This window comes from Electrophorus electricus, chromosome 24 (assembly GCF_013358815.1).
Source record: "Electrophorus electricus isolate fEleEle1 chromosome 24, fEleEle1.pri, whole genome shotgun sequence".
Classification (NCBI taxonomy): domain Eukaryota; kingdom Metazoa; phylum Chordata; class Actinopteri; order Gymnotiformes; family Gymnotidae; genus Electrophorus; species Electrophorus electricus.
The window spans coordinates 3,275,062-3,302,716 of record NC_049558.1 but is presented as its reverse complement, the minus strand read 5'-3'; the positions used below and the strand labels follow the sequence as shown (position 1 = coordinate 3,302,716).

General features: G+C 39.7%; 2 protein-coding genes across 4 annotated transcripts; one reads left to right on the top strand and one right to left on the bottom strand.

Moving 5' to 3' along the window:
• Positions 1-681: 681 nt before the first annotated feature.
• Positions 682-4,534, top strand: szrd1 (SUZ RNA binding domain containing 1). Of its 3 annotated transcripts, none has more exons than XM_027014510.2 (4): positions 682-805; positions 2,172-2,221; positions 2,305-2,568; positions 2,918-4,534. In XM_027014510.2, exons 1-4 carry the CDS (start codon positions 755-757, stop codon positions 3,033-3,035), a joined length of 483 nt encoding a protein of 160 aa, XP_026870311.1. In that variant the 5' UTR covers positions 682-754; the 3' UTR covers positions 3,036-4,534. The 3 variants fall into 3 exon arrangements, with proteins under 3 accessions (XP_026870311.1, XP_026870313.1, XP_026870312.1); XM_027014512.2 differs by lacking the exon at positions 682-805 and adding an exon at positions 812-980; XM_027014511.2 differs by lacking the exon at positions 682-805 and adding an exon at positions 812-1,009.
• atp13a2 (ATPase cation transporting 13A2) lies at positions 4,493-23,535 on the bottom strand. The gene is given in 30 exon segments (XM_027014509.2): positions 4,493-5,171; positions 5,293-5,465; positions 5,619-5,770; positions 5,857-5,966; positions 5,968-6,081; positions 6,269-6,365; positions 6,460-6,612; positions 8,011-8,090; positions 8,213-8,305; positions 8,484-8,668; positions 8,899-9,023; positions 9,132-9,243; positions 9,396-9,552; positions 9,634-9,741; positions 10,365-10,571; positions 11,213-11,401; positions 11,529-11,575; positions 11,720-11,830; positions 11,969-12,130; positions 12,903-13,034; positions 13,314-13,380; positions 13,522-13,656; positions 13,877-13,946; positions 14,039-14,116; positions 14,220-14,299; positions 14,382-14,451; positions 18,778-18,836; positions 18,968-19,135; positions 19,383-19,480; positions 23,399-23,535. Coding segments are annotated over 30 exon segments (3,513 nt in total). The 5' UTR covers positions 23,412-23,535; the 3' UTR covers positions 4,493-5,003.
• Between the last annotated feature and the right edge of the window lie 4,120 nt (positions 23,536-27,655).

Genomic DNA, 27,655 nt, shown 5'->3' with positions numbered 1-27,655 from the left:
TTCAACTTTCACAGCGGATTCCAAATAAATAAATAAATGAATAAACATAAATAAATGAATGAATGAATGAATGAATGAATTAATTAATGCTTTCACCTCAACCGAAGGAAAAACTGGCAAAGCTGTGCCGAAAGAGCCGCTGGAGAAACCATTTATTCCCAGTTACAATAAATTAACTCCGTAATATTTTTCGCCTAAACGTCATTTCTTAAACTGCGTGAAGAAGTCGCGCCTTTACGCAAACTTATAGCAGCGCTGTCTATTAATCCTTAAATAAAACACCCGCAATTCTAAGTGAAAGCTTACAAATATATGAATACGAAAGCCGGTCCATTTACTTGTTGTCGTGTTTTGAAAGCATTTACCAACTCCCATGAATTGCTGTAGCCGTAACAGAGCTTTGCAAATGTGAGCATCTTTGGCACCAGGACCCAACGCACGGCTTCGTGTCTCGCACTGTAAACCATTGCTGCAACCGTTTCGTGGGGTAAATAAGCACTGCGAGCAAACGACACCACTGCAAACTTGTCAGTATTGTCATAAACATTCTTATTTAATACCAGTATGACTTTACTGGAGTGATTGATTAGGTCTATTCAGGCGCTCCTGGACAGTAGGTGCCGATAATGTGCAAGATTTGTAATTACACATTGAGGCAGCTAGGACAGTCGAGTTTGTAGAGGAAGAAAATGTGCTTGTGCGTGTAGGGAGCACAGGGAACCCCCCCGCCCGGGCTGGTTGGCAAAGTGGGAGCATGGAAGATGAGGAGGTCGTTGAAAGCTGGGAAGAAGCCGCCGACAGTGGGGTAACTACTGGATAATCGTAGCCAGACCAGTTCGGTCCAAAACCATGTCACGGATGCGGGGGAATCGCTTGTGGGACGCACGGTGGTGATACACTGGCCCGGGCTAGCTGGCTAGTCAGTAGGGTCTGAGGTCGGAAGTAGGCCACGGTGGAAATGGATCCGAAAAGTAGTGCTGGTGAATATATAAGTGCTGTCTTAAAACCGGTAGGTGAGGGGGAGAGGTTGATAGTAACTATCTAGGTCAGCTAGCTGGAGAATAATAAAAACTAAGTTGTTTCCTTGTTGCATCAACGAGGCTACGTTAACTAGCTGGCTAACTTAGCTAGTGGCTATCTGTGTATATTTTTATTATTAGCAAGTACAACGTCTCTCTTTGGTAGGTAGCTGGCGTGAATTAAGTAATGACCAGGCGGGTCGTAAGCATTAAACTAGCTAGTCACTGTAACTTTACTGTAGTTCGTCATTTTGTTTCTTAATTTTACTTTCACTTGATTTAGCCAAACAAGCAGCTAGCGGAAACCCTCGATGGCAGTGTGCCGCTGTGGCCGTGACCGGCTATCTAGCTATAAATACAAACGTGTTGAACGCTCTGGATGGTAAACAGCGAATTGTTTTAGACTTTATCTGGATTTATGGATCAGTACTAGGGCAGTGTTATTAGGTTTAAGTTAATTCTTGTTTTGCAATGCCGGCAAGCTGACGTTAGTTTAGTGATTTGGCGTTAACAACGTTACTTGGTATTGGATATATTCTTGTACCTATCCATGCTCGATGTATAAGTTAATGTTCTCATAATTTTCCATTTCGCAAATACGTCCATTTACGTGTATAATAAATTAAGGTGATGCGTGGAGATTTAAAGAAAAAAAAAGTGGACGACCGGTGTGCTATGCTAATATTTTAGTTACTTTAGTATTCCCTTACTGATCTCCAGCGTGAGAGATATTTAGTAGAGTGATGCAGACGCGCATTACTGCACACTAGCTTCTGAGTTCGGGGGGTAATTAATCGTCAGTGGATTAATTTACTCTTGTCCTGATTTAACGACTAAAGAAACTGTACAAGTTCCACACACCTGGTATAATATATTGGTGTTTTTTTCTTCAGAATATTTTACCCATATTTTGCTCTCCACTCTTTATAGTCCTCTTGTTCAGCAACTGAACTTCAGCACTGTAATTCATCCCTGCTATGAATTTAGCTGCTGCGCTAAGGCTGTATAAATAACTCTCTGAAACTGAGACGCTTGGCAGTGGTGCATTGGGACTTCTTGTGCACACAAATGTTACTCTTAATGTTTTGAAAAATTATGCTGATGCATGTTTTTAGCAAAATTGTTCTTGCAACTTTTACATTCCTATTCCAGGAAATGGAGAGAGGATTAGAAGAAAAGCTACGGATTAGTCAGAAAGAGAGGTAGGTTGAACAAGAGCTTTTCCTCTTCACACTTGTTTGTTGTTTTTTTTTACCCTAAACAGTTTTATCCTTTTTCTTTCTAGGCTTTCAAGTGGAGGGTCAGGTCGTTCTCCAACAAAGGCAGCCATCGTGATCCAAGAGGACTCCCTTCCAGCTGCACCACCTCCACAGATACGCATTTTGAAACGACCCACCAGCAACGGATCCTTAGGATCTTCTGAAACACAGAACCGACCCTCTCCCCGAGTGAAGTCCTTAGCACAGAGGGAGGCGGAATACGCAGAAGCCAGGAGAAGGATCCTTGGCAGTGCTGATGACACACCCCAAGAGAGACCCAATTCAGACAGGTAAGTCAAATTCTATGCACTCTTCACCAGTCCTTACATGCTGTTCAGCCATGAAAGTCTAAGAGGACTCAATAATAGGATATGTGGGCTCGTCCTTGGAGGAGTTTGTGGGGCCTAAGGAGGAGACCTCTTGCTGTAGACCTGTTGTGGGTCTGCTGTCTTGTTTCTAACATTATTAAATACTCAGGATGTTGTTGAGCTGCAAGACACTGAACAAAATATCAATGTTTTTAACTTGGCCTAGGGATGCTGCAATAAACTGAAGGGCATTTAATAAGTTGATTTGTTTTCAAAATTGGTAGTTTGAGAATTACATGTTTAATCTTAAAATATATTTCTCCATATTTAGATCACTGCGTGTGAGCAGCCACACACCTTCAGAAGACACAAGATCAAACAACCATGTGGTTCGTCAGCCAGCAGGTCCAGATGGTACACAAGGCTTTCGCCAGCGCAGATGGGAATAAAGGTCTGGGTAGAGAGGAGAGCTAATGATCCATCTCCCAGCATAACGCTGCAGTTCTTATCACTTTTTAAACCAATATTTAGTATGTGGGATATTTAAGAAAGAAGAAAAAACCTCTTACCCATTTATGGCTCCTAGGCCAGTGTGGAATGTAAAAAGGGGAGGAAATAGAACACGGAAGAGCGAGTGGGGCAAAACCTTTTCTGCCCCCATTTTACACTGTGATGAGGACAACTTCTGGACACTGCTCACTGTGATACCAAATCACCCCCTGCCCCGAACCCCAACAAACTGCAAATCACCCCCACCCCCTCCTAATTTAACTGTGACTGGCGACCCGTCTACCAATGGAATGCATTGTATTTTAGGCTATTGTGTGATCTGGAGATCAGCCATGACCCTCTCTGAGAAAGACGGTTGCAGCATTATGTATTATGATGCAAGAGAGGCTATGATGTAAATGTATGAGGATGGCACAGGGCGTCAGCTCTCAGCAATAATGATATCTTGCTTTATAAATTTTTTCAATTTTTTCTTTCCATAATGTTCTTCCCATGCTTTTGTACTGGTCATATTGGTCTGTTTTAATTTTGGCTATGTATGGCATAGTCTGCTAAATGCCATACACTTTTAATTAGTAAGGGAATGGTGAAGGTTCTGTGGAAACAATTAGTTTAAGTTCTGTTGTTTTTGATTAGTCTCATTTTTAAATCCTGGGTCTTCCTCTGACTCCTAATTTTTATAAAAAGGGGGGAAAATAGGAATAAAATTAGAGAAAACAATTATCATATTAATGTTTTTCTGCCTTTTTATGAGATTCAAGAAAGCAGTTATCAAGCTCTCAGTAATGATCAATTATTATAAATAAAATGACCTGTAAATGTGCTGGAAATGATCACAGGAAGACATAAAAGGGAAAATGTTTTGCTGGCTCCTCATTTCCCTTTTTGAGATTTTACATCTGTTATTTTTACCATTTTCTTCACTGAAGTCAGAACTCAGGTCTTTGAGGAAACCGAGAGACTGAATAAACTATTATTGTTTTTAGTTTTTAATTTAGTGGTGGTACAATAGGGAGCTTTTCTTAAATGTAGCTTATGACCATCCACAAGAGCACCTCTAAACTGGAGTACTGGATAGCGTACAAGAGATTATTTAACTGTTTTTAAGAAAAACTAGACATTCTACAGCAGCAATGGTTCAATATGACTTCAACTGAAGTGTTAACTCCGTTGCTGGCTCTTGCAATATAGCATCCACAGAAGAGCCAAACTACTGTACATTAATCCCATTCCCTTTGCCAGATACTCATTATGCTGTTTTTCAAAGATGTCTGAAAATTCCCAGCAATGTATGGGAATATACCCTTTAATTTGTGCAGCTGTCTACATTATATTGCATCAAATCAACCAGAACACTGTCATGATCTGCAAATGAACATGGAAATCTGCCTGTAAATACTTTACAAAATACCCCTTTAATAAAGACTTTTTAAAATAATCATCTTGAATGCTTTAGTTTTGTAAATTTATAGAAATTAGATATTTGCATGTAATAGCAAATACTAGAAAGAACATTTTAAAACATTTTAAAATTTGATTTGATCACAACTTTAATCAAGTTAAATTTTAATAATGTGTATGCATACTGTTTTAGCATGATATAAAATACACTCTCTCTCTAACAGTCAATTTGATGTTTTTAGATCTAGTTCAGAGTCCTCCCATTAAACCTGTGGTTTCCACTCCTGTATTTTTATTTTCTCCATTTTAACACACAATTCAACTCATCAGCTATATAGAAAGCCACTGAAGAGACGGCTCAGGTGTGTAAGCAGAGAAAATAGAAATACACAGAGTAGGGGACTGCAAACCACTGCACAAGTGTTGGGAGGTAGTAACAAGACCAGTGGCACTCTTGGTTACTGAAAGTTGATGTGTGGAGATGAGGTTGTTGACAGCAACTGATACTAGCTAACACCAATGACAGAACACTGTGGTGGATATATCAACTGGTCTAAGGGAGGCCACGAAGGAGTTTCTGCCAGGAGGGCATCCAAGCGTTTGTATTGTTTTTTCGAGCTACGGTTCCCCCGAAGTATGCGCAGGCAATCCGGCGCACATTTGTCAATAAGAGCCTGTGAAACAAACGACACAGCTGAGCACAAAGCCAACCATCCAAATCACTCCCTCCAGTGACTCACAAAAGCAGCATATTTCTGGTGTTTGAATGAGAGAGGCTGGACAAAGCCTTTTTACCTCCAGCAGGCAGCATATGAAGAAGTTAAGAGCAGCAATGGCCACTAGCAGCAGCTTGTAACTCATGTCAGTGATTTCATACAGCTGCAGCATCTTATGCAGGAAGGTTTCAGGGAATAGCACCAGCCAGATCATAACCCCAAACTGGACCAGCAGCACAAGTACAAACACAACTGGGGGGAGTAATTAGAAAAGATAACAGTTTTTTTTTAAATTGGTTACCTAAAAATTAAAATGATATTTGAAAGTGTAGACTAATGCAGATTTCAAAGATGCAAGGGTTAGTGTAAAATATAGTTTGACAAGATGTTCCTTCACTAACTCACCATTGTGGAAAAGTGGTTTCTTGTAAGGGTATCCTTTTGTTACTACTATAGACATGATGATGTACTGTAACCCTGACACAGCAAACACGCTTGTGTCCTCCATATTTGGCAGATTGTGTGAGCCTGGCTCTGTGGAATTTAGAGGAATGTACCTGGAAAAGGTCAACAAAGAAGCAAAAATGAATCAGAACAAGAACCCCTGGGTCAGTGCTTAACAACTACAGGGCCTGAAACTCACCATTCCTGTGAGGTTGTGATAAGGAGAGCAGCCACCTGGCTGAGGATCAACAGAATGGTGTGTAGAACCAAAGAGGACAGAACAGGCAGAGCCAATAGGCTGGCAGGGGGGGCGCCGAGGGTGGAGCTCATCGCTGGGACCACCCCTCCCCATCACTATAGCCAGCACTGTTACCATGGCTAAGTCAAAGAAGAGGAACTGCAGGTCGCTCAAGTTTGTTTTCACCTAAGATGGAAGATAAAGCATCAAAAGGTAATTGAAAAAGAACTTACATTTTAAAAGATACTTCAATCATGTAGAAAGACTAATCAGTGACAGGGGCATTCAAATTTACTGCATACAAGGGAGATTGTTTCATGTTAGGTAATTAATACAGCTTGATACTGCTAAATGAGACTAGAAAACCACTCACAGTATAAAGGATGAGTACAGAAGCAAACTGGATCAAACTGTACAAAGCCATGTACTTGAAAAGGCTGAAAGATGTCACCAGTGAGCATCTCCCCTCCCTGATTGAACAAGGAATGGTCAGCCCAGTATTGACATACAAAGAGGACAGACTCCAAAGCTATTCAATGAAATGGCGTCTTTCAGATGCTTTACCTGATAAGCAAAGGCACACAGCTTATGTTGTCAGACTTGGAGGTGAAGGGAGAGGCCACAGAAGCCTCAGCCTCTGACAGAGAGACACCGACGTCTGCAGCCCGCAGTGCTCCACAGTCGTTGGCTCCATCACCGCACATGCCAACTCGGTAACTGCAGAGGAAAGGGGAGGAAACATTTTCACTGCCATCACCAAGGAGAACAAGTCCTTTGTTTTAGGGCACATAAGTTACACTTTCTGTTAAAACTAAAATATTGCTTTACATAATCAGATCAGCAAATGGGTAGTTTGTGTACTGTATGCATGATCTGCAGGATAACTGACTTTTCATGGCTAACTCCAACCCTGCCATAAACTGCTGTAAAATGCACATCTTGCTGCTTTTTGCGAGGCAAATGTAGTTCTATAGCTTACGTCTTCTGATATTCATGCAAAAATAATTATTAATAAATCATTATTCCTAACATTTAAACTTCTACACATTCATCGTTTGCAGTGGAAGGTTCACCCAATCTAAAGTTTAATAGATTGAAATGATTCTGCTGTGCATATTTGTCTTACTTTTTGTTTTTAACCCTGGACATGGAATACAGATGTATACCATAGAACTGCGATGTTAGAACAATTTAGAATCTGCTGAAAATGTTCTTTGCAATTAGTTTCTGTCTTTTCTTCATATTCACCTGTTGAGCAGTTGTCATGAAATAGCACTAAGAGGAATTACAAACATCTTGGTTGCAAACACAGAATGGCACTGGACAAGTGCTTCCTATTATGCATTTTTCAACATTAGTTATTAAAAGTTTTTTGTTTTTTTTTACTAAATTTGTCTTCACTATTCAGTCTGACCATGTGTTTTCATGAAATTCCATTTAAAATCACAAATGTATTAAAAAAAAAAAAACCAAAAAAACCCCAGCAACAATTTTGGCATTGGGGAGCCCAATGTCTCATGGATAGCAACAATGTTTAACATCATTGTTCCCACAATGATGTTACTTATGAGATTTCAACACTCATAATGGAAACAATTAAAACTAGTTTTCAGTGTACTTGTTTCTGTCTTGAATGCTCAATTTAACCACAATTTGGCAGTCAGACATTAGGTTTCCAGTATTCCTTGGCTGTCAAAAGAATGCATGCCAGCAAAACAACTAGCAACTTGCAAAAGTAACTGAAGAGATAAAGCATTATAACAACACATTTTGTTACTTCAGTGAACCCTGTTGAACTGAGGATTTGACTAGCAAGATTATTCACCAGACACTGAGCCATTTGGCTGAACATGAGGTGTGCAGGAGTGGAGCTGTGGTCATTTAGGAATGGGACGGGTAGATGCAGGAATTGTCCATCAGCATGCTACTTCACATGAAATAGATATACATTTCCAGTAAATTACTGGAGTTCTGTTTGTAATTCACATAATCCGAAGGTGCTGGAGATCTGCTGGGTTGTGCATCTTAATAACTGTTGGAGAAGGCTAAACATGGAACTTATGAAACCATGTGACCTTTAACGAGACTCTGTTTAAACATGTATCCTAGACTTACTTCAGTTTCTGAAGACCTCTGACCAGTTCAGTCTTTTGGTCTGGAGACATGCGTGCATATATTGTGCCTCTCATTAGAACCTGAAGCAGAGACATGCGTCTGAATCATTTTGGCAAATCATTCTGCACATCAAGGTATGTTCATTAAGAAACCAAGATGGAGAAGGAATCAATACATATTCACATATAATATTGTCATTCACCTTTGGTAGGTACTCAGGGAAATGATCGCACAGTGCTGCAAAAGACTTTCCATTTATAGCCAAATGATACTTAAGACTGTTCTGGTAAAGGCCCTGGGGAAGAGACAAAGCCTTCAGCATGCATGCTGCTTTTGTAAAACAAAAACCTTTGCAAACAAAGAAACAAATTTGCTTTGGGTCACTATAAGCACTACAGTCAATATAGTGTTAACAGCAATTATGGGCAGATATTGCTTTAAACAGTGAAAGTAAAGTAAGCCTGCATAAAAACCTGTTCCAGGATATCCATGGTCTCCTGTGTGTTGATGGTAGCATCCCTGCCATCCCTTTGCTGAAATTGTAAGGATGCCATGGAGTTGGCAGCAGGGGGCGATGCATGAACAAAAATAACTTGCTCATGTGGCAACAACATTCTGCAGGACTGTGCCACATTCAAGGCAGTGAGAATGTTATCACCTGACACAAAAGGAAGTGAAAGACAGTTAGCTCTGACAATGCTTCTGGCATGTGAAAAAAGCTTCCAGAATCTAGCTGTGCACAGAAACCTCGGACAAAACACACTAGTTTAAAAGAAAAAGAACACTAGCACAGAAAAAGAACCAATTACACAAGTAGAGATGAGCAAAGGCATCATAAGCCACAGATGCACATAAATCTGGAGTACAACAATGTAGTGCCAATGTTACCAGTAACCATGACGGGCCGGATCTGAGCTCGTCTCAGGTCACCAATTACTTCTGCACTTTCAGGCTTCACCTGGTTCTTCATCACCAACAGACCCAAAAACAACAGGTCTTTCTCCACCTCGGCCCTACCAATGAACATGTTTCACATCATCAGAAATCCAGAGGTTAAAATTTGGCCACAGTGCAGCAGGTTTTTGTGTTTTACTGGTGACTGGAGAAGATACAAAACTGACCTTGTAATACTCCTGAGATCAGTTTGTGCATCCATCTCCTTGTAGGCAAGTGCTAGGACCCTGAAGCCCTCACTCACAAATTCAATCAATGTGTTGGAAAACTGAGGAGGCACTGCCAGGCACAAAGAAAAGGGCACATAAACCTCTCATGTGAAAAAATGTACAACCCCTTCATTTAGCCTTTTACACCACAGTTAAAAAAAAGAAAATCATACATTCTCAAAGTATCTATTGGCCAAGAACATCAAACATTCTAGTCCTTACCACTTTCTTGCAGACAGTGGCTGGCCACCATCTCTGGTGCTCCCTTGAGGAAAATGTGAGGTGAGTCTCCACCAGGGCCCACGGTCACCACACTCATCCGCTGCAGTGTGGAGGAGAATGGGAAGCGGCGCACTATGGCCACAGGTTGGCTGATGAACTGGCAACAGAAAGAGAAGGTCAGGTACTCTCCCTAAGGAAAGGTCATTTTCATGGGAGCATTACAGTGTGCAGTACTCACTATGCCCGTAGGCTGGAACTCAGCAGCAGGTGGCCTCATCACCATCAGTATTCTATAGCTCCCAAACTCACTGATTACTCCTGTTTCATTAGTGAGCTCCTCCAGTTCCTACCATTCCCAAAGATCATACCATCATATATTCAAACGCAAGTACACATGTGTATGCTTTGCTTCCATTATGTTTTTGATCAATTATATCAAGATATTATACAATGATATAATTTCTCTTTTTCAGTGTAAGATTAGCTACAACACAGCCAAGACAATGCACATGTTTTAGAGTTCTGCCAGATCTCACTCTACTAGAATCAACTGGTAGCTAAACTGTAGTCCATCTGATTGGCACTTTGTGTATGTATTCTCCATCAGTGTCACAGTTTTCTGTATTATGGGTGGCAAACCACTCTCAGTCCAGCAGTGACACTGGCAGAAAAAACTCCAGCAACACGGCTTTGCCAAACACTCACACCTCTTTTGTGTCGCAAATAGTTTCCCTGAATATAGCCTAGTCAACAGCAAACATGTGATATAGACATGGTACAGCATGGCATGGCCAAATATGGTCTATACCATGTATAGTCTGTACATTTACATTGTGTGTGTGTGTGTGTGTGTGTGTGTGCATGACTAAGAAACAAGGGAGAAAATAGGTTATCAAAACATTCTCAATTAAATATTTCCTCAAGCAACAGACAAAGAAACCTGAGGTCAAACTGGAAAGAGCTCCTTACCCAGCCTGTGGACTCTATCATTTTGAGCTCCAAGGGGTCTCCAATGGCCTGATCACCTAGCAAGGCCACAGAGTGGCAGGAGGCCAAGGCCATCACCATGGGGCCAGGGGGCAGAAGACGGGGGTCTGGGATAAGCTCATCGAACCTTGTTCCACTCACACACTTCACGCCCCACACATCTAAACCCTCCTCGGTCAGAGTACCTGTCTGAATAAAGAAACGCAACATTACAACCTACACTAAAGAAACAGGGTGGGTTTCTTGTTTGTTTGCTCATACCGCATGACTTACCTTGTCTTGTCTTATGGATTACTGTAGAAGAATGTCAAACCTCAATAAAATATTTTCATCATTTTTCATTTCATTGATCTCTGTTGTTGGTTTTATAGGATGTACATTGAAGGGCCTAAATACAGGGCTCTCAAAACAACTTAGCATCACTTTGAGTAGATTGCTTGGAAACACTAAGCCATCATGCCAGACCAGAGGTAACTTTTTTACTCAAAAAACATGATCTTTGGCTATGAACCAACAACAAACAAGGGGTCTTTTTTACTTGGTCATCATTCTAAAAACCAGAATAGTGAGTAACTAACAATAAGGAAATGAAATAATGTCTTGTTCTGCACCCAAGAAGCTGTTCAACAAGTCTTTCAACAAAGGTTATACATTTGTCAAGCTGGAGTTTGGTTTGGGAAGAAAAATAAACAGGCAGGCTTTAAGCAGATATTTAAAAGGTATTAAAGATATTCATGCTAATTTGCCCATTTAAGCATTCAGGCTACTGTGTGTCCAGCTAACATGGCACTGACATTAGAGGGAAGTCCCCACCCCACTCAGCTGTTCACCTTGTCAAAACAGAACAGAGAGATTTTTCCGCAGACATTGATACGAGGGGGGCTTATGCAGAACACCCCTCTCTTCTTCAGGCGCCGCTGGGCATATAAAGTGCCTGTTGTTAGGGCGGCAGGGAGGGCAGGCGGCACCACGATGGTCACGATGTCCAGGGACCGGATCACAAGCTCTGGCCAAGTGGTCTGATAGCACAGAGACAGAGAAGATTTGATTATTGTCTACTATACTAGAAACATTTACAACATGCTTTACATCTTTTTACTTTAAAGATTTTTCTAATTAATAATAATTAATAAATGCATTACTTACGTTGCTCCTATAAAGCATTACTATGCTGTAAATTGTGCCCAAGGTTGCTGCAATAAAATAATATTCATTATATTAGTCACACGTTACCAAGCGGTAGTATTTCTGTAAATGTAAATATTTTTCATGTATATTTTTCATCTCAACTACAAAACAAACATAAAAGTAATTAGTGTTAAATAATATCAGTTTACCCATGCATCCTAAGAAAATTAGAAACTTCATGGCATCCTGATAGAAGCGGAAGTTAACTGGCTGAGGGTAGAGAATAGAACTGACAAGGTCACCTTTAGCTGTAAAGAAACCTGAAAAGCATAAATGCATTTATGTTAGGGAGTTGTAGATTAACGTGCTTTACTAAAAAAACCCTCAAACTTAGTTTCAGTCTGTGCATCATGTTTGCAGAATTGCAGTAATATATCAGTCTTTCCTTTTAGGGATACCTGTGCGTGTGACAACTACTACTGCTCCATTCCCACTGGAATGACCCCCTTTAGCCTGGATGACCTGTGTGCCACAGAACAGTGTGTGTCTGCGCTGAGCTTCAGGGCTGTACCTCTCCTTGTTATCAGGCAAGGGTGTTTTCATCACAGGAACACTCTCACCTGACATGTAGGGGGAAAGAGGACAGAGGTGTGGAAGAGACCGAGAGAAGGGCATTATACTGTGCTGCACTCCCAAAGGCTTCTCCAGTAAAGTGACCACACACTGAAAATATACAGTATACGAAAATATACATTTCTTATACGAAGAAAAACACACGACTATACATCCATATGCACACATAAATCGCCATTCGTTACAGAAACATGATAAAGAAATCTTAATTCATCCATTAGGAGACACGGTATTGAGATTAATATGTACCAAGCCTCCCTCTGTAAAAGTCATTTTTCGCGGCCTCCACCCCTTCAGGACTGTTTCCAACCCTAAAAAATGTAAAACATTAACTTCATGTCCTGCCACCGGAGACTTCTCATCCCTGTGTGAATTTTGTGTGTGCATATGGCTGTATAGTCATGTGTTTTTCTTCTTATATCCCTGTTTTTGTGTGTAAGAATACATTTACTGTATATTTGCAATATATCTTTTAATTGTTACTCATTTCTTGACTGCATTTTAGATACCAGCTTGTCATAAGTCTGTGACAGCACAGATCACATGACTTGCTGGTCATGTGGTCTAGGGAATTTCTCTCTTTTTTTCATAGTATACAAGTGGGCTGTTGTTTTGTATCCCACTAGCACTCTCATGAAGGCTTAAGGGCAGAAACCTTTGTGTTATGTATTAGAGTCTAATTATAGCTTGTGTATTATACGAGAGCTGTCCGTCCATTTTCACAGTGACCTATTAAAATCAGACATTGTGGTGTCTCACCTGTGAGCATGCTTTCATTGACCATGCACTCCCCAGCCAGCAGGGCAGCATCACACGGCATGAGCAATCCCTCAGATGGGACTATCACACAGTCTCCTGGAACCAACTCCACCGAACTTACAAGCTCTTCCTCTAGAAAGCGTTTAAAATGCGTACACACACACACACACACACACACACACACACACACACAGTGTCAAGCACTGATTTAAGACTTAAGTTACTTCAAAGCATAAGAAACCAAAAAAAAAAAAAAAAAAGTCTTTCCAGATCCTTAAATAAATGACACAAAATATGTCTTACTGTCTTATTTACAGTAAAGTTAAAAGGTGTTCTCTAAAAAGGCAGCTAGCCTTTAACTATTACTTCATATGACTGGCCACATCTTAGGCCTTACATAGCAGACATCACCTCCAGAGGCTCTGCGCACGGTGACATTCACCATCAGCTGGGCCATGCTGTGCAGTGTTGTGCTTTGCTGCAGATTCAAAACAACAACAAAAAAGGTATTGACAAGTGAACAGCAAACATGGAAAGATATCAATCCTACAAACATACTGTCACTAAACCTGTCCTGTGGGACATTAATGGTGCACATTATATGACAATATTCACTTGCCTTCCTGATCTCATACAGGGATACAGTGATGGATATGAAGGATATTATAAAGATGCAAACTGCATAGTAGTAGTATTTATCTGACATCCACAGGATGATGCTGAACACTTGAAACATGTAGAATGGGTTGAGGACCTGCATGAAGATGAAGAGGACACAATCACTATTGGGAAGAATTTATAAGAAAGGGTTAGAGCAAATGTCGTTAGATGAGCTAAATGTTTTCTTTCTGTAAGCTGAGCTATTAGAAAATGAAGAAAGCCTCATCCTAAAGTCCTGCACAAGATGGCTTCAACAAGAGATGTGAACCACTGTTTTTCAGTGTATGATGGCACCAAGACAAAAAATAAGATACCTCTTCAACCAGCAACCTCAGGCAGGATTTCACAGGCACATCAATGATATTATCTCCAAAGATCTGTCTCCTGTGGACAGAAATGACAGTAAGACTCAAACAGAAAGGAGATGTCTGTGTGTGACATGACTCACATGAGTGTCACATGTTCTGAGGTTAAACCTTGAGCTTTGGTCCAATCGAGTCAGTCCTCGCTGAAGGCAATGCAAGTCAGCACAGGTCCAGCCTTCATTAAGGATACTGGCATGACACAAAACTTCACATTAAATTTTAGTAGCGAAAATGACTACAAAGATGAAAACAGATTGTTCTGAGAGAATCTTGCTTGCTTTTGTTAAAGCACCTAACTTTGCAGAAAGCCCCTTTCCGGGGCATCCACACATATCGCATGCCCTCGAACACATAGTATCGCAGCAAGGTTTTCTAGGGCAAAGAAACAGTCAACAATTAACACACTTGGAAGCATAAAAATGGAAGATTGTTTTGATTTGTCCATACATTTTACCTGTTCTTCATGTAGATGAACATCGTCTCTCCACTCATCGTCTTCCAACTCACCCCTAGCATGGTCAATACTGCAGGAATTAACAACAGGCATTTTTCTATGCTCATATTCCTCATATCTATGCTTTGCTGCTTAAGTTTACACCATAACCAAACAACCATGGAAAGTGTGATTAGCAGTGGGAAGCTTTGGCCAAGCTACAACAGACAATGCATGTCACGGACACACTGATATTCAGAGAAGTATAGGTGGCAAAAACAATTTTCCTTTAAATACCACTATTTCTTTAAAACTCCGGGAAGCAGATCTAACTTCATTGACAGCAAACACATCTGATTAGTGCCTGTGTTCAGTTAAAACGCTGTTTATTTTCCTGTATTTGTACACATGGCTGCAAAACCGAACTGGCCTAAGGACTTATGGTCACTGCTTTTACAGTGTAAACTTATAGGGAGAGTCCAGGATGTTTGTTCAGCTCTTACAATGGAATACAGCATGAATTATGAAGTGGTGAAAGCAACCGTACTCTGGGCATAGTAGTACTTAAAAATAAAATTTTTGTGGCTTAGAAAAGCCTGCTAGCCAAACGTTTGTTGAATTCACTCAAGGGAAGACTTTACTTTTTGACAAATGGTGTGCTGCCAGCCATATTGCGAGTTGTGGGGAGCTTAAGTAGTTAATCCTCCTTGAGCAGTTTAAGTGTTGCCAACTAAACCAGCTAGTTTCATATATAAACAAACAAAGATTGTTTGGAACTTTATCCAATGCAGCTGTGTTAGCTGACAAGTGTGTGGACACAAAAAACCGTGTTTAGTACTTCGTTGCAACGTAGAGAACTATTTTTCTGAAAACCCAGGTAGCTCCTAGTCCTTCGAAATCCTCAGATGTACCAGAATCCTGAGAATGTTTCTAATGAACGTGGTCATTTGATTGCCGTCTACTGTTTGACAGGGTAAGGACACTAGCAAAGTTAGCGCTGTGGGGCCCGTGAACAATAATCACAATGGTCTTGGTGGTTTAGAACAGGCAAAAATTACACCTCTGTTCCATCCTTTTTATTTTCTGGATTTGTGTCACATGATGACATAGTTAAGATGACCATACAGATGCTCAGAGACAGTGGTGCTAAGCAGTCGCTCACACTAGATACTGTGTTGCTTTTCTCAGAAAAGAGCTACTGTAGCAGTGACATGTTAATTTAGGGAATACAATTGCTTGTGTGCCTTTGCACAATGTTGGAGACTTTTTACTTAAGGGGTGTCATTAAAGTCGCCGGTTGCTGGGGTTTCACTCATCCTCAGAAATGTCCTAGCTGAGGATAAGTTTTCACTCATCCCAAAGTAGTTTCTGAATCCATACCCACTACCGAGGATAGTGTTACCTCTAATTTCATTTACCCAGCCTGTGTTTTAATCCGAGCACAAACATTTCACGATGTGATAGAATTATCTTCTTCATTGCTAAATAAGGATGATCTGAGTTGTGATGACTGAGGGTATCAGAGATGACAAAAGCATGCAGTCCACTATAACAGACCTTTTTTATAGGCACCCTGATATACTGGCCGATCGATGACGCCTTTCTGCCGCCCAGAAATCAGACAGGGACTTTAGACCACTGTTTTGGTGTTGCCAGAAATTCTACTGATGATAATCATGGTATGCATTTTGTGGATAACAATGTGCTGATGAGGAAATGGTGTTCTCCCTCTTGACACACCTTATTCAGCATGATCCACTTCACAAATATAACAAATAGGCCATCTGAGCATATCATACAAGTGTGTGTTGACCTTTGCCAAAAACTTGTCCTGGATATGCTTATTTACTTATGCTAATGTATGGTACTACTATGTTTCCAGAGGCTATTCTGATTTAAAATGTACAATCTAAGGCTGTGATTAAGGTTCTCATTAAGTTTTGCTCAATATTTGGCTTGTCAAAACCTATTCAATCAGACCATGGTTCAAACGTCACCTCACATCTGTTTACGCACGTAACAGAAGAACTCAACAGTAGCCATCAAGTATCAACTGCCTACTACCTAGGGTCACAAGGTGAGCTTGAACAATTCCATCAAACATTTGAAGACTATGTAAAGAATTCACAATCTCTTAGATGGCAAAAAACTGGGATGACAGAGTGCCCCTCACTTTTACAAGACGTGATGCCCATTAAAGGCTCTTCAGAAGCAATGGCCGTCTCCATTTAGACCACCAAGTCTGTATTAGAGTATGTTTGTGCTCTCAGGGAGCGCATGTGTCTAGGCAACAAAGTGGAGTCCTCTAGACTAGAGGCTTCACAAGACAAAATGAAGAAATGTTACGTGTGGATGTGCATTCTTTCAGCATTGGTGATTGGGTCTTAGCTGTTACCCATATCAGGTTCCACCCTATACACCTGTTTTTCTGATCCACACAAAGAGAAAGTTTAATGACGGGCTCTTTTGCTTTGACCCATAGAGGACTGTGTTGACCATGTGGGACCTGATGCATTTGTCACTAAGCTCAACTTGCTAAAAGGGGATTGGCAAGTGCCACTTACCCCTTGAGCCTCCTCGTGTGATATCACCTCACCTGGACTATAAAACGGCCTACAGCTGTGTGGTTTACCCATCTTGTGTGCTCACTTGCCTTTTGTTTCTGTTTCATTGTGTTCACTATTAGTTGAGATATTCTGTGAGTCTACTTTGATTGTATAACTGGTTTCTAAGACTGGTTTGTCCCTTTTTTTCTGCTGTTTACACTGTGTATATAATGTGTATATAATGTGTATCTAACTTTGTAAATATTCCACCTTTATTTATGTTTGGTATGTTCTGTCGCACCAGGTTGGTTGCTGTTTGTTTCTCCAAGTGTACTATACGGACAATTTCAACCGGTTGCAAGAGTTCAGAAATATGTTTATGGGCTTCACCCAAACATCACATGTGCTCTCCAGTTCCTCTCTCCCACGCAAAGCTTTTATTAGCTTTGAAAAAGAACCAGCAAGTGAAATATAATGCAGAGCAACCAAGTGTTTAAATCAGCTGTACTGAATGTCTGGTTACTGATCAATGTTTAAATAATTCTGACTTTTTTTCAACAGAGACATGGCTTAACATAATGAGTTCTTATTTGCAATGAACACCCCTCCCTCTCTTAACTTTTTTTCTATTTTTTCAAAAATAAATTTAAAAAAGACTGCAGTGTCACCTTTATGTTTTTTTGCAATTTATGCTCCAAGCAAATTCTTCTTGGGAAATTTTTATCCTCATAAATAGCTGATCTGCATTATCTGCTATGTCATAGCTACTTTTATTTCTTCATATATTTAACATCCTGCCTCACATCTACAAACAATGTATTGTGCAAATACTCATAAATCATTCCAATAAGTATGTATGACTGATGTTAGCACTACCACATACTCTTGCATTTTATGTATGTTGTATAGTTTATATTGTTTGTCTTGTACAGTTTATATAGTGCATGTATAGTCTGTATAACGTCTGTTTTGTTTGAGAGTCAATAACAACCAGAACCAATTTCCTTCTGTGTTAGTATGCTTAGCCAATAAACCCAATTCTGATTCTGATCTGACCACTTGCATTTTCCTTCAAATGTCAAACTATATCTACACAAAAAGCAATAAAAGTGTTTCCCAAGTGTTCATACTGTTTATTCTGCTGTAACCTTCATGGACACAGTGGTATATTGTGGATTGTCTTACTAGAACCACATCAGATTGAATATACACTGTTGCCTCACTGAAAAACAAGACTCTCTCAGGCAAAGTCAAAGGCCTCTGGAAGAATACCAAAAAAGGATTAAAACCAGTGCAAATTTAGACTGTGGAAGATCAGAGGCGCAATCAGAGCAGACAAAGCTAACAGTTGTGTATACACTAAAGCTGAAACAATTATTCAATTTCATCAACAATGTCCACAATAAAATGTTGTTGAGAAATACTTCCTATATATGCTAACTTTACCCTTTCCAAAATACTGAAGCACTAATAATGCTAGTAATTAGAATATTCTAACCCAAATACAAATGTATATTTTAGTAGTCTGCTTCAAAAACCTATCGAACAAGTGGAGGTTTGTCAATTCCAATTGTTATTGAATTATTATTAATTGTTATTATATGTCTTACCAGAGGATTGTATTTTGTGTGTAAAGAGCACACAAGTCAAGAGATGCATACATTTGAAAAGAGGAAATGACTGTTAACACTATTGGGTGTATTTATGGTAACAAAATTATTTGTATGGGTTCTGTAAGTGAAGCAAATGAAAGAGAAGAAAAAAAGAAGAAGAAGGAGAGAGAGAATGATGAATGTAGAAGGAAAACTGACAAATACAGTAATATGAATATCAAACCTATGCATGCATATCAGCACATTGCAGGTTCTTACCTCCCTTGCTCAGTCTCTTCTGTTTGTACTTCTATAACAAACTGCTGTCCATGACTATCCTATAAAAATTGATCGAAATATGTTACAGGCCACAAAATGAAATTTTAGAGATACATTTCCAGAAACAACACATATTATTCTTAGTGACAGCAACTCACTATTATATCTGAGTGGCAATAATAATACTTACTCTTAATAGTAATGTATCTGCCATTGGAATGGGACAGGAGGTGCATTTCGCCAGAACACCTAGACGAGGCCGCCAGTTAAACAATACCAGCAGCAAACCGACAGAACAGACTGCTCCAAGGTGACAAAGCCACACCTTCCAGCGCACTGTTTTGTACCCCTGGACATCCTGGCACAGAAAACCATAAAGCAAGATATTATACCATGCACACTACTTTCTGCATCACTTTTATTCTACAGTGTTGGTATTCTACAGAGAGATTCTGCAACTAATAGAACTATTACACGTCAAAATTATTTGCAACAATGCAAAAAAAAAAGAAGTACTTTACGTCCCTAGAGAGTCCCATGTTAATCTTATATGTGAGTGATTCACAAAGAAACGTCTGGTGGGTAAATATTCCTATTTTCATTACCATGTGAGACACAGAGGGAGCGCCTGCTGGACCAGAGTTCAGTACAGTGGACCCAGGATCCTTGGGGCTCGGCCCACTCAGCCCCTGATGGCAGCTCCCTGTAGAACAGGAGCAAAATGTCAACTTTTAATCTGGTTTACTAAGAGTAGCGTAGAAAGAACAGTCTATCGCTGGAGAAAAAAAAATCATCCACACCCCTTCTGTAAATAAAAGGAGGAGGATCAGCAGCAAGGAGCAAGGACCATAGCAGGTAATTCATGAGACTAGTCATGTGACTTCCCATTATTACCAAAACATCCCTTTTAGATAAGAACCAGTGCAAAACTCAGGTATCAAAGGGCACTTTAAGTGGTATGGACGAACTGACCAGCACAAGTGTGATGGAGTGTACTGTGTACAGGGGTACTGTGTGATTTGTGACAAAACATAATATACAAATGAATCAAGATGGCTCAACTAAAACAAAAAGCTTGATTAAATCAAACAATGAATTAAACCACATATAGTACATAAAGACATTCATAAAAACATAAATCCATCACCAATGGAAGCAAGACACCCAACGAGTGTGCACTAGACAAAAGGATTTACTTTCGGCCAAGTCAGTTAGTTAAACAGGGGCGTGGTAACTGCTGGGTAAGGAGAGAGAGAGAGACTCAACCAGAGTGATCAGCAGTGATGCCAGTCTATCTGGCCTACTTTCCACAGCCACAAAAATAAAACAAATGAACTTGTCCATTGTTCTGAAGAAATAGCTAAGAAAACAGATGCTTTGGACACGTGAATAAGCAACAAACGCAACAATAAAAATGAAACCTTTTTGCGGGTTGGTGCTAGCACCAGTAGTGACATGGATTCGGTTCCCATGGAACACACATACTGTCAAACTAGCTAATTGGTTAAGCTGCATAAGCTAAACACTGCAAATGTAGGATGGTACACATGAAACAAGCCAGCGTTAACTGTGCCTAATTAGCTAGTTTTACTTCTGCACATCTCCTTTGCAGGGTTTCAAAAAAGGAAAGTGGAATTGATGCTGCATGCTTCTTTTTCCTCTTTTTAAGATCATGTGCTTATTTTGTGAATTTTACATGGAAACAGCTGGGTCTTTCAAGAAAAAAAAACAACACTGGATGGATCACAAGATCAAAATTAACAATTTAAACATCTGCTGAACAACAATAACATTTTCACTTCTCCAAAGTGCTAGGTAGCAAAATGATGATAAAATAAGATTTCATTCTCTTATGAAGCACTTAACCTAGATTCTAAAGAGGACACATTCTCATAAACAGCTGCCTACATTATGCTTTAGTGTCAGTGCTTGTGTGTAAGTGTCCTGTATTATCTGAACATCCATTTAATATATTTAATTTCTATCTTCAATTATGCTTACTTGTGATTCAATGACAAAAATAACAATTATGCTTATTTTGAGTGTTTGCAATAGCTAGTTAGTGCATTTATGCAAACACAAAGTACTCTGCAGTTTTTTTGCTTTCTGAAAAATACATGAGAGTTGTGATAATGACAAAATACAACAGCCTTCAATGCAATAAATTAGTTTTACAACTGGTCACATGCAGTACAGTGGCAGTATGACACTTAACCAAACTACACTGGTAGGAACTAATAATACAGCAGGCTCACCTCAGATGATTTTACTGAGCAGTCTGTAATTTGTTTTCGTCTGCTTGTCTTCAAAAGTTAAGCCTACAGTTTTAGGGGACAGAAATGTGTCTGTGGCAGTTGTCATGGCCTCTAGTGTAAATGCTACCACAGTGAATTGATCACTGTAAATGAAGGAATAACATTTGTGGGATTCTTTAGAATAATCTGATGATATTGCTACTTTGTAGATACTGTTTCCTAAGATGAGATATGATCTGGCAGTTCTGAATACTGGAGGTGTGTGTCAAATGTAGAGATGTAACCTTGGCAGACATCCCAATAATGAACAATTAGATCTCTTCAAGTACTTGCATTTCCAATTGGTTTGAAATATACATCCTCACTGTCTGCATTGTGTTAATGATTCTCACAGGCAACAGGTAAACTTCCCCAGTGGCTCAGTTAAAAGAACTGAGCCAGATGCCAACATTTCACTGATATAGAAGTATAGCAGGTGTCGGGCTCCCAGAGATCATGCTATTATACAGCATGTACGTACTCTGTTGAGAAAGGTGTCTTCTGTCTTCACAAATTGTTCTCTTTCTATATCAACTGCCCAATTTGGCCTGGGCAGAGCTGCAACTACAATCAATTATATATTTCACCACTGGAGAGACCAGCTTTCACATGGTTCTTGATTATCTGACAACACAGCTAACATGTGGGTGTTTTTTTTTCTCTGTCAATGTACTGGCTGCACCTCCTGAGGCAGTCTGGCTGGTCTGATCACATTCCTGTGACAAATGTAGGCTTTGTACACTTATACTTTTGTTTGCATTTTTCAAATACAGATGTAATTTTAATGCAAGATATATATGGAGCCAAAAAGCATCTTCCATTTATAGCTATTCCATTCAACATACTAGATATTATGGGCTTCAGTCCTTACTTCACAATTCCAACGTGGCACTAAAGTCACATAAAAATACCAAATATCAAATCAAATACCAAATTACTGACAAAGAAACCACCATTTTATTTTTTGAATGCCCACATGTGCTTGGCAAAGGCAGACTTCATGTGAAAGGTCTTATGGTTTAAACTTGTGTATTATGCCAGTCACCCTATCTTCGTACCACTGGTACTGAAACAACAGAAATGACTGATTCTAATACAAACATATATTTTAAATATGATCTAATAAAACCAGGGGGGCATGCTGCTGAATGCAGATATTATGTGAAACTCTTAACAACAACCCAACATGAATGTATAACAAAATTACTCTGGGATAGTATGCAAAGCTTGTATCAGAGTTATTATTTCCACGTGACTAATAACATCTGAAGCTTCGAACTGAAAGGGTGCAGGATTTGGCACTGTCCTATATTTCTTAAGCCAATAGTTCCTAAAAGGGTGTAAAATCCACAGATGTCTTTTTACCAGAACATTTACAGCACTTTAATGACTAAACACCATTAATGGTCAACATTATGTCTTTTGGAAGTATGAAATCAGTTTAGTATACATGTTGTAGTGCAGTTTTTAACCCATGGCTGCTATAATTTCTGCTCTGGTGTTGGCTTCCAACGCTTCGAGTCGTTTTTACACACACACACACACACACACACACACACACACACACACACACACACACACACGCGCGCGCGCGCGCACGCGCACGCTTCATTAGACTTCATCTGTCTATCATTACCCTAACACAATGATCCACGAAGTCGTCCTAGATAAAAGCATTAACTAACTACTCAAACAACTGCTACATGGGAAGTAGGCATACAAGCTGCAGTGAATATAAAAATATAAACTATTTGTTCTTACCCCGTGCTTTCTGTCGTTCTTTGGGACCGGTTTGGGTCAAAAATAGCTACTTTTAGCAAACTGATACAAGCTGTGCCATTATTTCCAGGCCAAGTTAGACGTGAAAGACAATCTCAGGTCGATGTACCTGGCTAGGTAGCTTCGTGGACAATGACACCACCAAACAACTCCGCCTGTTGTCTGCACTGACAGCCTTCAGGGCTAGTATCTGGGTGGGATATTTAGCTATGCCAGCTAACGTTAGCTTTGAAGACCTTCGCTGTGTTTGGAACCCAGTTTTTGTTAGGTTAGTTCTCCAAGTGCGGCACTACAGAGACAGGACAGCCATAGTAAAACTAAACCTCAGGGATGTAATCAACTAGAAGTTAAACATTTCTAGCTACTAACTTAATCAACGAATGCCGGCTAGTGCAGCACTCAAAGCTGCGTGTAACCTAGGTTAATTATCTAGGTTAGCTGGCTAATAGTGGTTTGAGTTTACAAATCATGTGTTGGATTTTTTTTATTTTAAATCAATGATGGTTAGCTAGCCAAGTACGACAACCCACAGAATACGGTGCACTCACCGAATGTATCCATTTCCTAACGTCAGCGATTAACCTAAGTCCATTTTGTTTACTTCGCGGCACACAAGCTCCCCGTCCCAGTACGGACGGCGCCGTGATTACCAGTTCACTGTGGTGGAAAAGAATAACGGCTACTGGGCGACGCGTGCGCGCGACGACCCCGCGAGCCTCCTTCCTCCACCGACTCCGGAGACGTGCTGGCGTGTGTGAATAGCGCCACCTCGTGGACATCACAAATATCGTGATTTCTTTTTTGTTTTGTTTACGTTTTAGGCCCCGATTCACCGAGGACCTGATTTGCTTAGATAGCGCTAATTTGGACAGTGCGAAACATTTCACGTGGAGCTTGTAGGCGCTTTGCAGGTGGTTTTACAAAGAAAAACTTGCTCGAGTAACATTATGTGCAAAGACAATATTTAAATAATGCCGAGCAATGCTGAGTTCGGATCTGAGATGTAGAGGAAACGAAAATGAAACTGGACTGAAATTTATAATGACAGAATGAGAGGCGTTGGTTGGACAGGCAAATTAGTGTAATTAAGAGGCGCATTTTTTAAAATAAATAAAAAGCCTAATGTCAGCTCTGTGGGTAAAAAAAGTAAAAAAGAAATACCAAGGACGTTTGGAGAAGAAGCCATGAGAAGAACAAAAGCAATCAACATATACCTAAGCCAAACGTAATTGCTTTGTGAGCCATATGTATGTTTAATATTTTGGCTCTTTTACACAGAATAATACGCCCTCGACGACTACCTTTTGGCCTTTGTACGTCTCCTCACAAGGACAGCAGCGAACCGCGCATAAGATTAGTTATGGCGGTACAGTCATATAAATTTAAACACGAAGTTTCCAGTCTCAGATATACCTTCGGCTTGATAAAAATATCTCGTCGAAGCTAAATTATCCTGTTTGCATTGACCCCGCCTAGTATATTGCACTCAGAGAAACGCTTTAAATTGCATATTCATTGAAACAAAGTGGCAAAATAGACAAAACGTGAAATTACAAAAATTATAGCAGGGGGTAGAGCTTTTTCTTAAGAAAAAATCTTCCTGTCAGTGTTCAGAACATTTTTTAAACCCTTCCACACTTCCCTTCCTTAAGCCGATTGCCCTAGGTAATTTTAGGCTTTAAATCCAGACAAAGAATTTGGCTAATCTCTTTTCTTCAGATATAAGATGCACATCCGATGGTTTATATGTTGTTATGAAGTTGCAGTGAGCTGAGATGTTGTTATTCTTACAAAGGTTTGTTGATGGCAGACTGTAAAGTGTGCTGATGTCTTATTGAGCTCTCATTCCTTTGCTCTCTTCTGGTTCTCTCCTGTAATTATGCTCTTACTGCCATGCTTCTCAGAATCTCTGTTTACGGTTTGATCATGATACACACCTTGTTTCAAATACTGCATGCCCCAAACATAACTAACAATCTGTTTCATCCCTTTGTCAAGCTGTGCTCACCTGCACCCCACAGCTGCAGTGCTGCCTGGTATCTTGCCATGGTATACATGCTGTGCTTCCTTCTGCTATTTGGACTTGCCTGACTGTTTCATAGTCATTTGAATCTGAATTTAACCCTCCTGTTGTAAAGGATAACTTTACTCCATAAATAATTCATAGTTCAAATTCACATCCTTGCCTCATCCTAGAACTCCTAGCTCCTGTGCTTTATAAATAAATTTGGTCCAAAATAGGATAGCAGTCAGAAAAGTGTAGAACCACTTGTCTCTGGGAATCACAAGGTCACTATTATAAGTAAACAAGATGTTTGGAAAACTTGTCTGGAAAAAGCCTGTCTTCTCATCATGACGTTTAGCCACTATGACATCAATGAGACTGTGGTCAGATTAGTCAAATTCATTTTTTGACCACAAACCTCACAGGTGAGTTTAGCATTAAAAAAGAGATGGCCATTACTAAAACAACCTTCCAGACAGTTCAGTATGTTGTTATAGCACTGTATAAAAATCTCACTTTAGAGTTATGATGGAAACGATATTGAGGTCTAATAAGGTTCTGAAAAGTTCGTGTGCACTGATAAATCTAAATATAATGATGTATGTCGACAGTGATGATTATTTTTGATGGTCATACTAAGTACAGTATAACAAAAATAAAGTGAAATAGGCTTTCCACAGCAAACTGCACTAACATCTTTAACAACTTACAGTTCTCTTTTTACTTCAAACACTGGATCACAGCACCTCCCAGAGTTTGCACATGCTCGCATGGAGCAGAGGTTCTCGATGCATGAACTGCTACAGTTATCAGGTGATGACCCCAAAATTAAGGAGGGGCAGAACATCCTGTTCACCTAAAGGAAAGAAATAAAGTGCCTGGGATACTGTCACCATAAAATGAAACACAGACTTCTGCTTTAACAGTATAACTGGACAAACAACAATAGAACTTGACAAATGACAGATGGAGTAAACGTTTATCATTTGTTATTTATCCTCGGTCAGTTAGCTATAGTATCTGGTGTGTTAGGTAATAGAGCTGAGAAGCAGTTTTAATGTGTAAAATTATGTGAATTATTTTGGGATTTTGCAGTTCCTAAGGATTACTGCATGTCTTGAAGATTATTTTGGATGAAGAGAGTGAAGACTGAATGAAGCAGGCATATCTGGGGCAAAATATTAACCACACAGATTATTCCTTACATCCGACACTTGCTTTGTTTGTTCAGAATGTCATTCTAATGTTTTTCTTCATAATGTGTGTATGCGGCAGAACCCACAACCTACAGACATATGCTGCTTAAAGCTTAGTCATTCAAATTTTAGTGTCTTAGATTGCAGTTCTTGTTAACTTCTGTCAAATTTAGCCATTGAAGGCCCCCCTTTTAATCCCTCTATCCAAACCTTTTTCCAAAGCCCCTGGCTCCAAAGATGTGCACACTTAACACTTAGCCTACCCTTCCATGCATGCATACCCAAAATAACTGACAGGTAAATAGGACTGCCACCTTGTAGGTAATATTCCTGATTGGTTAATACAGTCATACCATGTTGAAATTTTAAATGCTAATTACAGATGCTAGGACAGTCACACAGACTTTTTTTTTTTTTCTCAAATTACATTACTGATGAAAATCAGGCATAATCTGTAATATTAGTATCAGAAGATTAATACAGTTTGGCAGAAATTCTAGACAATGCGTCAGTTCAGTAAATGAATTATTGAAACATTATAATGCAATATATTTGTTTCCTACACCTCTGTATTTCAGACAAATGTAGGCTTTGCATAAGAGGTGTTGGAATTGCAAGATGCAAGAACAAACAGCATAGTTGGAAATCTAACCTTGCAGATTTCTCCTTTGTAACATACAAAGGATTCGGCCCTTTCTCTTGCAGGAAGCTGCCCAGGTGCTTGGGCAGTCTCTTGTGAAAAGCTAAATTACTGCAACTCACTACTTGCTGGTCTTCTTCTAAGAGCCATCAAACCTCTACAACTTGTCCAGAATGCAGCAGCATGATTGGTCTTCAATCTTCCGAAGTTCACACGTTACTCCACTGCTGCGCTCCCTTCACTGGCTTCCAGTAGCTGCACACATCAGATTTAAAACGTTGATGCTCGACTACAAAACCAAAAATGGATCAGCCCCTCCAATGGTCAAAGCCTCGAGTACTTTGAACCTCAAGTAAGGCTTGGCTTGAAATACCATGCTTCAGGTCTCATGGAAGACAAGTATCGAGACTATTTTCTGATCTGCTCCAAGATGGTGGAATGAACTCCCACTTGCTGTCCGGACACCAGAAACCCTCGCAGTCTTCAAACACAGACTGAAGACCTATCTATTCATGGAATATTTAAATGACAACTGAATCTGCTCCCATATTGTCTGACTAAATTAATACTTATTATAGGGTATTGTTTATTACACTGATGTTGTTTAACAAACTCCAGCACTTATATCTTATTACACGTATCATTGTTTAAGATAGACCTTATGTATTTTGTACATGTATTTTACAAAATGTATTTTGCATCAGCAGTGATTTCTACAGTATTCTAGTTCATTTGTATGTTGGACTCTAACCTATTGTCTAGGATGTATTCTATGAGTAAATGACAAAGCACTTTTTTAAGTCGCTCTGGATAAGAACATCTGCTAAATGCCATAAATGTAAATGTAAACATCAACCCAAAATGATCATTCTTCTCACAATTCATTGTGCAGCAACTCACTGTATTTAAACTCCTTTGCGATATCTTATCTTCTTCGTTTGATCATGAACTGGAGCAGTAGGAT